Raw genomic sequence first — 14,507 nt, forward strand, 5'->3', positions numbered from 1 at the left:
ATTTACCATGAACATTGAACCGTTATTCATAGTCAATTGATGGTTGGAGATGGAAATGTTCAAAAGATGGATTTTGTCGTCTAATACGAAATAACATTTTTTTTTTTTGAGCGAAGTAAACTTCCCTTACAAGCAATGGTCTAGGAACAAAGTGTAGTATCTGTTCTGATACTACACTTCACCTTTTCTGTTCTCGATCAGTGAAGGAGAAATCCTTCTAGGCTGAGGCAATTTTTATTTTTGTTCCTATCCAGAGTACTCCTTTTGGGGGGAGCTGGATTTTCCCCCGCATTAAGAACCGGCATTGTGTCTAATTCTGTCCTCGTGGGGAGGCAAGTAAATAGGAACAATGATCTTTTATAATTTAAATATGGAGTAAGGATTTCTTTCAGTTACAGTTTTGACATAAAAGTCGAAGTCAGCGGCCATTTTCTTTCTAGGCTGCTGTGTCTACACATTAATAAAGATCGTTATTGTGTTGGATACGGATTTTCAAAAGGACACATTTTCTTTTCATTTTCAAGATAAAAATTTTATTGGCAAAACTTTTGCACTCAAATGGTATATCATTTATTGCTTGTAGAAGGGACTTGTTTTATTTTCATTTTACGGCACTTTTACTTAGAGATGATTGTAGAAGTGAATCTGAGAGTTTTAATAATAAAAAAATGTTTTTATTCAGATTTTACTATTCATGTATGTCGAATTAAGGCACAACAAATGTACGACAACTGCTTTTGCTGATTATTCGTGTGACGTTTATGTATGATAAATTAAACCATGACAAATGGCTCATGTTGTTTGTTTGTTTTTTTTTTATTTTGTTTGTTTTTGTTTCCTTTTTTTTGTTTTTTGTTTTTTTGTTTGTTTTTTTTCACGAAAACACTTTATTAAAAATAAACAATTTTTTTTTTCAGATTTAAGAGGAATATTAAAAACAATGAGTCAGACATAAAAAGAAAAAAAAATATTCCCTTAAGTTAAAAAATAAAAAGAAAGAATGATAATAAAAATAAATATATTGACAAATTATTTAATTTCTCCTAATCTAGGCTCGTCAGTTTGAAAAAAAAAAAAAACATATTTATTTCTTACAAAAATTTTTAGCAGGAAAAAAGAAAAAAAAAACATGATAGCCTTTCTAAATTAAAATTTGTTGCTTTTTGTTGTTCTTGAAATAAAAATCTCAGGTTGCTCGCATGACGTGTCTCAATATCATATGAATAGAAAATTAGCAAGAACCATTTTAGTGCTTTGTCATGCCTTAATTTATATCAATAGTAAAATCCCGTTTTATTCATTTTTTGCTGATTAAAAATTAAATTAAGAAAAATTAAAACAAAAGACAAAAAACAAAAAGACTGTTAATAATTAAGAAATTTTAGAATTCTTTTATGTTTTATTTGCCAAGTTTATACTATGAAAATTAAATATATTATTTTTTAAAATAAAAATTAAAAAAACAAAAACAATATTGATTTCTTCAATTCAACAGGAGCATGCACTAATATTTCATGGTTACATTTAAAGGTATAGGAGCACAAATAAACCATGATACTTGACCATTGCATTTAAACTTTAATTCAAGCCAGAAATGTATTTTTTAGCAGACAGTTTAAAGGTTTTAAATCACTTAAAAATTTCATGCTTACCTTTGATATATGGATACAAATGAACCATGATACTTGATCATTAACTGAAGCCAGAAATGTCTTTTTGACAGCCAGTTTAAAGGATTCCAAATCGTTTTCAAATTTCAAACAACCATGATATAAATTACGTCTCTTGTCTATTGATAATAAAATGTTAAAATGGTTGACTTGTTTATTAAAACATGTCCTTTCAAAATTGAATGTAATTTAAACTGTCGATTAAAAAGTACTTTCTGACTTATAGTATAAAGGAAAAGTGTTAGAGTTTATTTTATTTTACTCATAAGTGTAGGGATTGGCATTAATTTATGTATGCAGTCCTGTCATAACGAAGAACACAATGTTGTCATTTAAAAATGCATCATGAAATAAAATGAGGCTATTATTTTTAGCCACGATTTCTAACAGTAGGTGGACGTTTTGACCAATGATTCTTTTGACCAACAGATTTTTTGGCCCATGGACATTTTGACCAACGAAATGATCAAATTCTCTGTGAAATAAATTTCATTTTCTAATTTACATTTTTCTCTTACTAGGATTTTACTTGAAGTTTGCAATTTTTCTAAACCTTTTTTCGATTTTTTTTAATTAATTCACTTTAATTGGTTGATGAATTAATAAATATTATATTAACTTTAGTGGAATGCTAAAAAAAAAAAAACATGCTCAGCACTATTTAAAAATATAGCACTTGTGAAATTTAGGTTTGGAGGACATTTTTTACTCCTTTTTGAAGAATGCCACTTGGACCAAGGGGAGATAATTCAAAGAGTTTGTTTCATTAAACTTATTTTTTGTTAAGGTAAATGTTTTTTTTTTCTTTTTTACTCAACTTTACTCCAAACAAGGCATAAGAGCTACTAATTGGGACTATGCCTAAGAAAGATCTTGTTTGAATATCTATAAAATTATTGGATATATATAATAATAAAAAATAACTCTCAAAATCCTTAATCTTTTAATTAAATGAGTTTTCTAAGAATGTTAAACCAGTTTAAATGACTTTCTATTAATATTTGACAGTTTAAATGCTTCCAAATTTCGCACGTTCATGAAGTAATCAATTCTGTTTTTTTTAAGTTTCTATTTATCTATTTTCAGACAAATATTAAAATTACTGACTTATTTATGAAGAAACGATAATGAATTCTAATTATTTTATAAAAACAGAAATAAAAAAAAATCTTAATTTGATAAATGTTCAGATAATTAATATTTTATTTTGTGTTATTGCGTTAATTTAGTGCGTTTGTTTTGTTTTTACCAATAAGTTACACAAAATTTTTTGAATTGTCTCCCTTTGTTCCAAGTGAAATTCTTAAAAAATGAAAAAAAAAAAAAAAATTGCCCTTTAAATAAAAAACGTGCAAGTGCACAAAATACCTGGTATCCAATATTTTCGGAAATTTAATTTGCTCTATAAAATTTGTTACCCGGATTTTAGAATTTAGACCTAAACAACATTGTATCTATTTCACTGGCTTTAGGTGATTATAAGGGATCTTAAGACAGTGCCGAGCAGCATTTTTGAGAATTTCCCTAAATTTGATATCAACCAAACCTGATAATATTTTATCCTGAAAAATCAAACAGATTAAATGAGGTTTGTATATTTAAAAAAAAAAAAAAAAAATTAAAATAACATATTTAAGGTTCATGTGGGTACTAGTGCACATTAGCTAATTGGAATTATTTTTTTTGTTTGTTTTAATTTTTAGAAGAGGAAGGGAAAAGGTGAGACAATTCAAAATTTAATAACTTTTTAAATTGAATAATTTCGATTTGACTCTTGTATTTTATATCTAAACAATTATCTTTTTTTAAAAGAAAGTTATATATGAATACATTTCAGAATATCCTAAGCTGAATATCATATTTTATTTGTGCATTTAAAAAAAATGATTTATTTTATATTAATTATTTTGAAATATGTGATATTACATTTTACTTGTAAATTAAAAAAAATAAATTTTGAAAAATTGTTACACACATAGTAAATTTTAAAAAGTTTTAATTAATTTAATAAATGACCCCCCCCCCCCTAAAAATAAGAAAGAGATTAAATGAGAGTTGTATATTAAAGAAAAAGTAAATTAAAATAGAAACGTTTAGATTTTATGTGGGCAGTAGTGCACTTTAGCTAACCGGAAGTATATATCTTTTTGTTTTCATTTTTGGAAGAGTTATGGTAGGGAAGAGAGGAGATGATCTGAAATTTAATTAATTTTTAACTGAATAAGTTCAATTTAACTGTCGTATTACATATAAATAATTATAATTTTTTCAAAATGTTACATAAAAAATACATTCCATGCATTTCATAATATTCTAAACTGAATGGTTATATTTTACTTGCAACATTTAAAAAATATATATTTATTTTAAAATATAGAATACTACGTTTTACTTGTAAATTAAAAAAATTGTAATATTATTGCTCGTGTCGTTCACTTTTTTTAAAATCTAATTTAATTAAATAAATGGTAAATAATGTTTTCTGATGTGTTACTTTGTTACTTTACTGAAGTTGTTTTGATTTGAAAAAAAAAAATCATTAATGTTAGATTGTCTCCCTTTTCCTCGACCATAACTCTTCCGAAAATGAAAACAAATAAAAAAAAAAAAACTTTCGATTAGCTTAGTGCCTTTATGTGAAATAAGCTTACTTATTTTCGTATTTTAAATTAAATTTATATATTTTTCTGACTTATTATTTCATATATCGGCCTTTTGAAAATACATAGCTGGTCAAAAGTTCTGTTGAACAAAGCGTCCTAGGTTAATTTTTTTTGTTTTTAACAGGGTTACGAAAAAAATGGTAATTTCCATGTTTGCGGGTATTAAGTTCAGATCTGTTTATTGATGTTGGCGATTGTGCAGTGATATAACATGTATTGCAAACTTAAATTGTAATAAATGGCACTAAGTTTTCTTCTCATATCTTTTAGCAAAACATGGGTGGTTAATATGAACTCTTTTTTTTATGTCACTGTTCTATCCTAAGATGAGGTCAAAACCTCAACAAAACAGACATTACCGGTACACAACTGAAAATGTACACTAAAGACATAGGACACTTAAGACCTAGGACATTTAAGATCTAGGACAGTTATGACTGGGACACTAATAACCAGATCACTAATGGCCTAGATCCCTATACATGCATCACACAGACTTTGGTGACGCAGAAGTCAGCAGCAAACAGTGTCAGATAAAGAATTTGCATTATACTTATTATTTATTGCATATAAAATAATAAAATATCGTTTCGTTGTTTTGAATTTATTTTTAGTGTTATTAAAAATTTGCTATTTTATTAAATATTTATTGATTTCTTTATATTTTTTTAAGAAAATAATTTATGTTATCTGACACTGTTTGCTGCGGACTTTGTGTCGCCTATTCTTCTGTATCACTTAGATTTTTCTTTTTTTTTTCATGGAGGCGGGGTGTGGGGTGAATTCTGGACAAGCACCAAAATTTCACAACTAAAATACGCATTTTCATTAAATTTATCTTTCATCATATCTTGTCCTCACGTATGAGTATGTTATCGCAGGTTTTTTTTTTAAAAATTGACTTAATTTTCTTTTTAAAAAAAATCTATGCAAATCAAACATTTGTCTTAATATTCTTGAAATAATTTCCGAAAATCAAACATTAGTCAATAGGTCTTCGGTTATGCCTCTCAGCTGCAACATGAAATGGCCTGTAAAACCATCTGTTCAGCATTCAGCCTAAAAAGCAAAAGTCATCTTATCTCCCTTGCACCCAAACTGGGAGAGTTATCTTCCCTTGGAGTATTGTCAATGATGGTAGTTTGAGAAATAAATAATGCGTCCATAATTTTAAAGTATGGAAACTGTAAGATTTATTAGCTATGAATTTGTTATCGTTTAATACCAGTCAATCAAAGATGGCATCGACTGTTTTTTGGAAATTGTCACAATCAAAATGTAGTTGTGTAACCAACTAAAGACTTAAAAAAAAAAAAGTTGATTTTTAGGGGTATTCGAGTCTATTTTGAACAAATATCACATTTAAAATTGTCACTAAGTGAGGTTTTTATGATATGAAGATGTTTAATATCCAATGTACTCCCTATAGCTTTCACTGGTCGCCATTTTTGTTCTCATCTCAATGCGCACAAAAATTGAATATGTGCATACATACTCAATAAGTATGATTACTCTGATGTCTACTGTCATAAACGACAAGAACAAAAATGGCGACCAGTGAAAATCATAGGAAATACATTGCATAATAAACATCTTCATATCATAAAAACTAAGTTAGTGGCGACAATTTTAAATGTGAGATTTGTTAAAAACAGACCTGAATATTTCTAAAAATCAACTTTTAAAAGGTAAGTCTTTAGTTGGTATTCAACAGCATTTTGGTCATGTTTAGAAATTTTAAACAAAAAAGATAATAAATAAAAAAAGATGGTACTTGTGTCACATCGAAATAAATATATATTCAAAAAATTACAAAATATGATATAGTAAAAAAAAAAAAAAAATTACAAGTAAAAATAAAACTCATCGAGTTATCGATTTAGAGAGTTTTATCGTATGCTTCTAACAATCCAAGGGACGTAACTGCAAATCAATCTGTTTGGCAATTTGGGATTTCAAAATACAAAATGTCGGACTGTTATTGTGAATGATTTTTTTTTTTTTTTTTGTAAAAACTACATCTAGCAAATCTTCTACTGGGTAATTTTTCGTAATTTTTGGAATTTATACTAATTTCAACATGACACGTAAGTACGTAATGTTTTCACTTGAAATGCGCTTGTTTTAAAATCCACTATTCTGCTCTCTGCACAAGCATCAAGAAGACATCCTACATTAAGTCCGGATGTTGTTAATATATCCCACTTTTTTCTTTTTGTTTTAATATCTTTTAAACCTGAAATTATCGACAATCTCTAAAACAAAAAAAAAAAAAAATCGATATTATCTTTAACTGGTGCTTGGATAAGTAATATTAGCAATAACAAATCCAGAAATAATAAATCTTACAATCAGTTTCTACACTTTAAAAGTATACAGGTCGGGAGAACTTTAAATTTTAATGCATTTGGCAAACGTTTATACATACATACATACATACATACATACATACATACATACATACATATATATAATGTATATTTATGCTCCACCTCATATGTTGAGCTTCTTGTATCTTAATAAGTCCCGATTTGAAGAATCCTTCAATACTCTTTAATCTCCTCTAGTATATATATATATATATATATATATATATTCTTAAATTTCTTAGCAATTAACTATACTGCATGTTTGTCATGATTCCTAAAATATCATATTCGAACTTAACATCTGTAAACTAGGAAATTACTCAAAAAATAATATGGAATTTTTGTTCTAGTCTTGTCATGATGTTGAAGTTGTTCATCGCTCCAGTGTTATAGGGTTGAACACGAGCCAAACTGAACATTGCCTGTTGCTTTTCCATGCATTGATGTCCATACACGAGAAAGGTCAAGGTCATTATGGCAGCCGATGCCTGGAAATGAAAAAAAAATTAAGTTGTAAATTGTTGGTTATTACAAAAAAACAAAAAAAAAACAACTAATACCCGGATAGGCACATATCCTGGCCCTTAATGTATATTGATGTGATATTTAGGTCTGTTTTGTTTATTTAAAAATTGTAAGAGAAATATATTGTGAGGTATGTAGTGATTCCGTATAACTTTTATGGCCTTTCCTCGAGAATTTTATAAATATGATTTAAATTTTATTGAAATAAGATATAGTTGAAGTGTAAAGAGAGATTCTACCTATATAGCGTTCCTTAGGGTGCACTTAAAACTCAGGGGACCACCTCCATTGTCTTCCCCGGTTAATTTTACATATAATTAAAAAAAAAAAAAATTTTATTACATTTTCACCCCAAGCAAGGCACATTATCACTTTGATATAGGGAGCTACTATCTGGAACATAAGTTATAGAGATACTATGTAGGGAGTTGAGCAGCAAGATGTCTGTTCACATTACACTTCTGCATGTCAATATAGTTGGGAAAGCAGGAACCTGGACGGGATTTCCAAAGTCTAGCAGTTCTGGGGAAAAAACTACTATAGTAGAAGGCTTTTTTACATCTAGGAATCTTTACTGTGTAGGGGTGGAACTTTGCTGCTTGTCGGGTTTGTCGTGGGTATTTATGTTGAGGGGGTACAAGGACTTGTAGTTTGTCGGAGCATCCACCATTAAAATACTTATAAAACAGGCAGAGGGATGCAACATTTCGTCGATGGGACAGAAATTGAAGCTTAGATGACAGTTCAGGACCTATCAGATTGGCGACTCTCTTTTGAACCGTGTCCAGGAGTGAGAGACCAGCAGCAGATGCACCAGCCCAAATGTGACAACAGTACTCTATACAGGGGCGAATCGTGGCCTTGTAGAGGTACAGGATACTTTCAGGTGTAAGTAACTTTCTAGCATGGTAGAGAGAGCCCACCTTCTCCACAGCAGCCTTGGCAATGCTCTCTGTGTATCTGTTCCAATTCATGTTCCCTGTGAACGTTAAGCCGAGGAATTTGAACTTTTAGGTTTTATTCTCTAACCTTTTTTTTCTATTTTAATGTCTAAAAATATATATATATATATATATATATATATATATATATATATATATATATATATATATATATATATATATATATATATATAATCCTAGCGACGATTCATACAGTTACAAACATTGCCTTTATGCCAGGACACTTGTTTTAAGAACATTTTCACATTTCCACAAACATCGGACGTTTAATTCAATTATTGTTTTCTTGCTCGTGTGTTGCATCGGCACATACATAAAAAAACACGGCAACAATAAAAGCATGATTCATTATTCACTGTTATGTTAATTAAAAAAAAAAAACAATAATTGTTAATTTTTATATTCGACTTCGTTTTGACGCTGATTTTGACCCCCCCCCTTTTTTTTTTTTTTTTTAAATATATTTTGTTTACGTCAAGCGATGAGAAAAGATTAGAAAACGTAGTCTTATTAACATCTTTACACCGGCGACAACTGCCGTTTTTAAATATTTACCGTAGTAGCAGTGATGGCGCTTAACGTTGATCTGGTCCCACGTCGTAGCACCCACAAACACGGGCATGGGCACCTCTATCTTTGTAAAGTTTAGCATGTCTATATATGTACAGGATAAACTCCTAAACTAGTTAACAGATCATTATACATTTTGAACACGACTGTTATATCTGGACTATATTTAGAAGTGATGGGATAATTCAAAAAATTTTTTTACGATTCCGATACTGTTATTTATTCTGTTCTAAATTTCCGATTCCGATACAATTACTGATTCCGATTCTTTTTAAATTTCCAGATACAATGTTGTTTTTGTTGGAGATGAGGGGGGGGAATTACTGCGAAGATCCATGTAAAACGTGGATATATTTTCGCAAATGTAAAATTATACCTGTCGGTGTGACATATAGAGTTGAGTTTTACGCAAGTGAGATGCTAGTACAAATGTGACTGGCGATAATAAAGCGTCTAGTTGACGAATACAGCTTGCAAGTGGACATTACCTTAGTTTCGTCAGTGCAGAATTTGGCTGATAGCTTGACTCGAGTACCAAAGAGGTGGATTGATGTAATGAGGCATGGATCTGATTCTCCACAACAGACATGCGCGACCGTAACAAATCAATTAACACCTGATCAGATCCGTACAATACATCAGCAGAGTGGACATCTGATATATATATATATATATATATATATATATATATATATATATATATATATATATATGACCATATATTCATTGTTTATTTATTTACTTATACACGGACACGTCTTTCACTATATCTATTCTTCATTTTTTTTAATTAACCATGCAAAGACTTAAACTTATAATCATAGAATCTATAAACAGGTGTGCAAACCACTACTACTACTACTACGTAGTGTAGCCCAATCATAAACTTAATGATTATGGATTCGAACCTTATTATAGTCAGCCATGCTGATGAGCCATAAACACGACACAACACATGTCCATGGTTAACAATCAGCACATTAAAAATAATTTCAAAATGTGTTAAATTTTTAGAGGAATCTAAAAGTACCATTGAAATTTTCCTTCGGATCTATCTGGGGGTCACTAGTGCAATTATTTTATAGCTGTCTGTAAGAAATTTTTTTTTTCTACTAAGACAAATATTTTAAATAAATAAATAAATTGATCAAGTATTTTTTCTAATAAAGAAAATTATTCTAAAATGATTTCAAGCAATTAATATGAAAACTCCTTACAAGGCTGATCTTGCAAGTTTGAACTATTGTGAAGTTATCTATCTTTGTTTTTCCAAGATGGCGGCGAGAAACAGTTCTATTTTGCTTACTTATAATGTTTGATATTTTTTTCAGTAAAAAATAAAACTACTTGATCAATTTATGTGATTTTTGGAATATGACATTTTCGTTTTGTGATGGGTACGTAAATCATAAAGATTTTTTTTAAAATTGAATTTTAAACTTAACTCTCGAAAACAAACATTTATTGCATGAGAGAAGTTGCAAAGAAATTTTCATACCACTTGGTGATGAAATTGGATGAGAAACGTGCAGGTTTTTGATGCAGCCGACGTACGGTTCGTTGCTCATAATAAATGGATTCCGCTCTGAAAATGAAAAAAAGTTTTAATTTGAAGGTAAATTATTCCTTTTCAGATTTATATATTATTAGAATTGTAATAAAAATGTTATTAAAAGAATAATATTGTAAAATATTATTAAATAAAATATTATTAAAATATTATTAATAAAAGATATTATCAGATATATATACTATCAAAATTATTATGAAATGTTATTAAAAAAATAATATAAAACATTACTAAATAAAATACTATTAAAATAGTATTTAAAATTATTATAAAATATTATTAAATAGAATATTGTTAAAATATTATTAATAAAGATATTATTATTAGATGTATATGCTATTAAAATTATTATAGAATGTTATTAAAAGAATAATGTCATAAAATATTAAATAAAATACTATTAAAATACTATCAATAAAGATATTATTATCAGATGTATATACTACTAAAATTATTATAAAATGCTATTAAAATAATAATACAATTAAAAATAGTATTTATAATATTAATTTATTATTATCAGATTATATACTATTAAAATTATTATAAAAATATTATTGATAGAATATTATAAAACATTATTTATTAAAAATACTATTAAAATATTATTAATAAAAATATTATAATATGTGTATACTATTAAAATTATTTAAAATGTTAGTAAAATAACGATGTAATAAAAACATTGTGATAACAAAAAATTATTGTTAACATCAAAAAATATTACTTATTATTAAAAATTGATTTTCCTCTGTAAAGAAAACTACTTGATCAAATTAAGCGATTTTTCTTTAACGAGAACTTTATTATTCCATAACTGGCATATGCATCATAGAGATTTTTAGCGCTTCTACAGAATTGGGACGAGATTTTGTAATCGATAAATGGAGTTTTCAGAACCCCCCCCCCAAAAAAAAAAACAATGGTTTTAACTGATTTTTTTGTCAATTCTAATTCTACAATGGTAGCTTCCAAATTATGCAGTCAAAATTACCTCATTATTACTGAATTATTAAACAAAACAACTCTAATCGTGTTAGCAGGTGAAAAATTGCCACCATCTTTTTTTTTTAAATAAAAACGGAAAATTACCTCCCTTTTGAACTCTCTTGTGTCTTACGATCGTTTTCCTTTTCATCAAATTCTATTTTTTTTTATTTTCTTTAATTATTTTCTATCTTATCGATTTTCGTAATTTTTGGATATAATCATCATAAAAATATGAAGAATACCTAGATACCATTGTTTTCATGTGAAATTCAGTTTTACGATTTGAGAAATTTCGTCCCAATAGTGTAGAAGCGCAGGTTTTTTTTTTTTTTTTTTAAATATAAATTTAAAGAAATTAATAATGCTTCTACATTTAAAAAAAAAAAAAAAAAAAAAAAATTCAAGTAAAACAAATGGTAGTTACCTAACTGTCATGTCACAAATACTAGCATATCCCAAAAATTATGGAAAACGATGAATTAGAAAATTACTTATTCGTGAAAAGCAGTTCCTATAAAGGTAAAAATACTTCGATAGAGTTACACACCGAGGCGGAAATGTTGAGTCACGTGATATAAGCAAAGGGGAAGTAACTCAGTTGAAACACCATGTACAGCAGACGGAATTTATTTAGAAAACAAAAAGTAAGTATACCATATATAAATAATTTGTGATTTTTTTTTTAAATAACTTCTTTTAAGTGTTTGAATTTTTAATTTTTCAAAAATAAAAACTAACTGATTGAATTTTAACATTAGATTTCCGAGAAAATAACTTTAATTACCTCGCCTGTTAGCTCTCTGAGATTTTGAAACCAAATCGCTAGATTTTACAAATGATTTTATTTTTATGATTAATTAATTTTCGACTTTATCGTTTTCCGTAATTTTTGGATATGTTACTATTTGCGACATGAAAATTACGTAGGTACCATTTGTTTCACTTGAAATTCAATATTTTTTCGTTATTTAAATATAGAAGCATCAAATGAAAACCATAAACACACACACACACACACACACATACATACATGTGTGTGTGTGTGTGTGTGTGTGTGTGTGTGTGTGTGTGTGTGTGTGTGTGTGTGTGTGTGTGTGTGTGTGTTGGATCATGATGTTATACTCTTTAGATCACTTTGGATGGACGTCTTGCCATTTAAAAATAACACCCTGTACTGATGATTCCCGAAAGGATGAAACACTAGTGTCTGTATGTATTTAAAAATCATTATTGTAATAATTATATCAGCCCCTTTCAGAACTCGGTTCTTACTGTTGAGCACTTTACAGTTGAAATGAAAGTTGGTCACTTAAGCTCGCATGCATAGGTCATGAGGTTATAATCATTAGATCACTCTGGTCAGACGTTTCGACATTTAAAAATAAATGTTAAAATTTCAATGATGATTCCCAAAAGGATAAAAGACTAGTGTCTGTTGGTATTTAAAAATGAAAAATACTAAGAAAATCCAAGCCATATAACCCAGGCTCTAAATACTGCCTTCTATGTAACACAGAGGTGACCGAGATTATAACGGCACCTAATAAATTAAATATCTTCAATTCAAAACCAGAGATAATTTGCAGTTGTAGACACAAGAGAAAGTTCAGGTACGTAAATGCAAATAACCCCACTGAAAATGCACCACCGGACAGGAACTAGCTTATTGCGCTTCTTCGCCATCCATAAAATGCAACAATATCCCTCACTAACCATTTCCCCTAGTATAGGGCTATCGGACAACACCCCCAAACCAAATTTATTTATTCATTTTTTTTTTTACAACCGCCCATAAACAAGTGCTATCTGCAAAATTCGCCATAAAAAACTAACTTTTTAATATAAAATATTAGCACACCCTCTGAATACATAACCATTACATAATTTTAAATAAATTACCGACCTAGAATCGCCTCCATCTTAGCAAGGCCTAACTAACAATATATCTACTTTAAACATAAGCCCTCAGACAACTTTGCCTAACAAACCCTATCCCCGTAAATATGTACACTTAATACCACCTATTAAATTGCAACCAAACCACCAATTAACGCACGATGCAACGAGAATATAACCTAAACAATATAAAACCTAGGTCCAATGAAAAAATAGCTTAGAAACCCCTTCCCAGGGCTAAAGACTTAAAACCTAAATTTAGAACCATCTATCACCACCCCTAAACCCCACTGACAAGCCCCCCCCCCAAATAAGAAATAATTTAAAAATCAGCGCATTTGGTCTCCACTATTAGATTTACACTAAGCCCTCAACCCCAGTAGTATTTACATTAAAACTTTTAAATGTACTGAATTTATAACCTAAGTTAAGCTCCTCCGGTTCAGCCCAACCCACCCCCGTCACCCATAGAGACATATCCCCATCCCTAGGTGGGTCAGAAACTTCGTGAAAAATATTGAATAATTCGACCCCCTGTCTTTCCAAGCTTATAACTACTCGAAAAATGTAATTCAAACCCTAATTTTTTTTCAATTAAAGGAGCAAGGACCAAGGTTTCATTAAAAAAACAAAACAAAACAAAACAAACAAACAAACAAACAAACAACGTGGTTTAAAAAAAAAAAGTTTTAAACTTCGGACTTTACAGGTAAATTTCTAAAAAAAAAACACTTCTTTTTTTGTTTTAAATTTGAATATATTATTTATTGATCTTTTATCTTCAATTTGTGATATATAAAACTTTGGTGAGTAAATTAATTATTTAATTTTTAATAGACATCTCAAAATGGGGGGGGGCGTGAATTAAAAAATAAACGTTTGTCTAAAATATTATATTCGGTTTATTGGAAAGAGCATAAAATTTCACATTGATCCTGAAAATATCGTAAAAATAGAATCAATAGGAAAATTTTGATAGATTTTTAAAGTTTAAAAATTGAAAAATGCTGAACTCGTAAAATTCAATTAATTTCATTACTGTTTTTTAAAAAATAAAAATAATAATATTTCTATTACTTTTTATAAAACTTTAATAGTTAATTTTGGAAGTATAATCTATAAAGAAAATAAACAACCCACTTTTAAAAGAGAAATTACGAGTTTTTTTATATTTTATTCACAGTTTCGTACATCACGTGTACATTCCAAATTCCTTTCTAGTTGTCACTTCCTACTGATAATCTAACTAGATTGAACACAGTTGAATCAGTCCCGTTTCGAGTAATCTCCAT

General features: G+C 28.6%; 1 protein-coding gene across 3 annotated transcripts in view; it reads right to left on the reverse strand.

Annotated features, from left to right (window-relative positions):
* Positions 1-6,947: 6,947 nt before the first annotated feature.
* LOC145261195 (laminin subunit alpha-like) overlaps positions 6,948-14,507 on the reverse strand; it is a 469,749-nt gene continuing 462,189 nt past the window's right edge. For all 3 annotated transcript variants that reach the window (XM_080119517.1, XM_080119518.1, XM_080119516.1), the window contains 2 exons: positions 10,258-10,344; positions 6,948-7,190 (listed from right to left, as the gene is read on the reverse strand). In XM_080119517.1, the coding sequence (XP_079975643.1) occupies positions 7,090-7,190; positions 10,258-10,344 (188 nt within the window). In that variant the 3' untranslated portion in view covers positions 6,948-7,089. The remainder of the gene's footprint in view (positions 7,191-10,257; positions 10,345-14,507) is intronic.

Source organism: Euprymna scolopes, chromosome 37 (assembly GCF_053919585.1).
Source record: "Euprymna scolopes isolate OS-2025 chromosome 37, ASM5391958v1, whole genome shotgun sequence".
Taxonomy (NCBI): Eukaryota; Metazoa; Mollusca; class Cephalopoda; order Sepiida; family Sepiolidae; genus Euprymna; species Euprymna scolopes.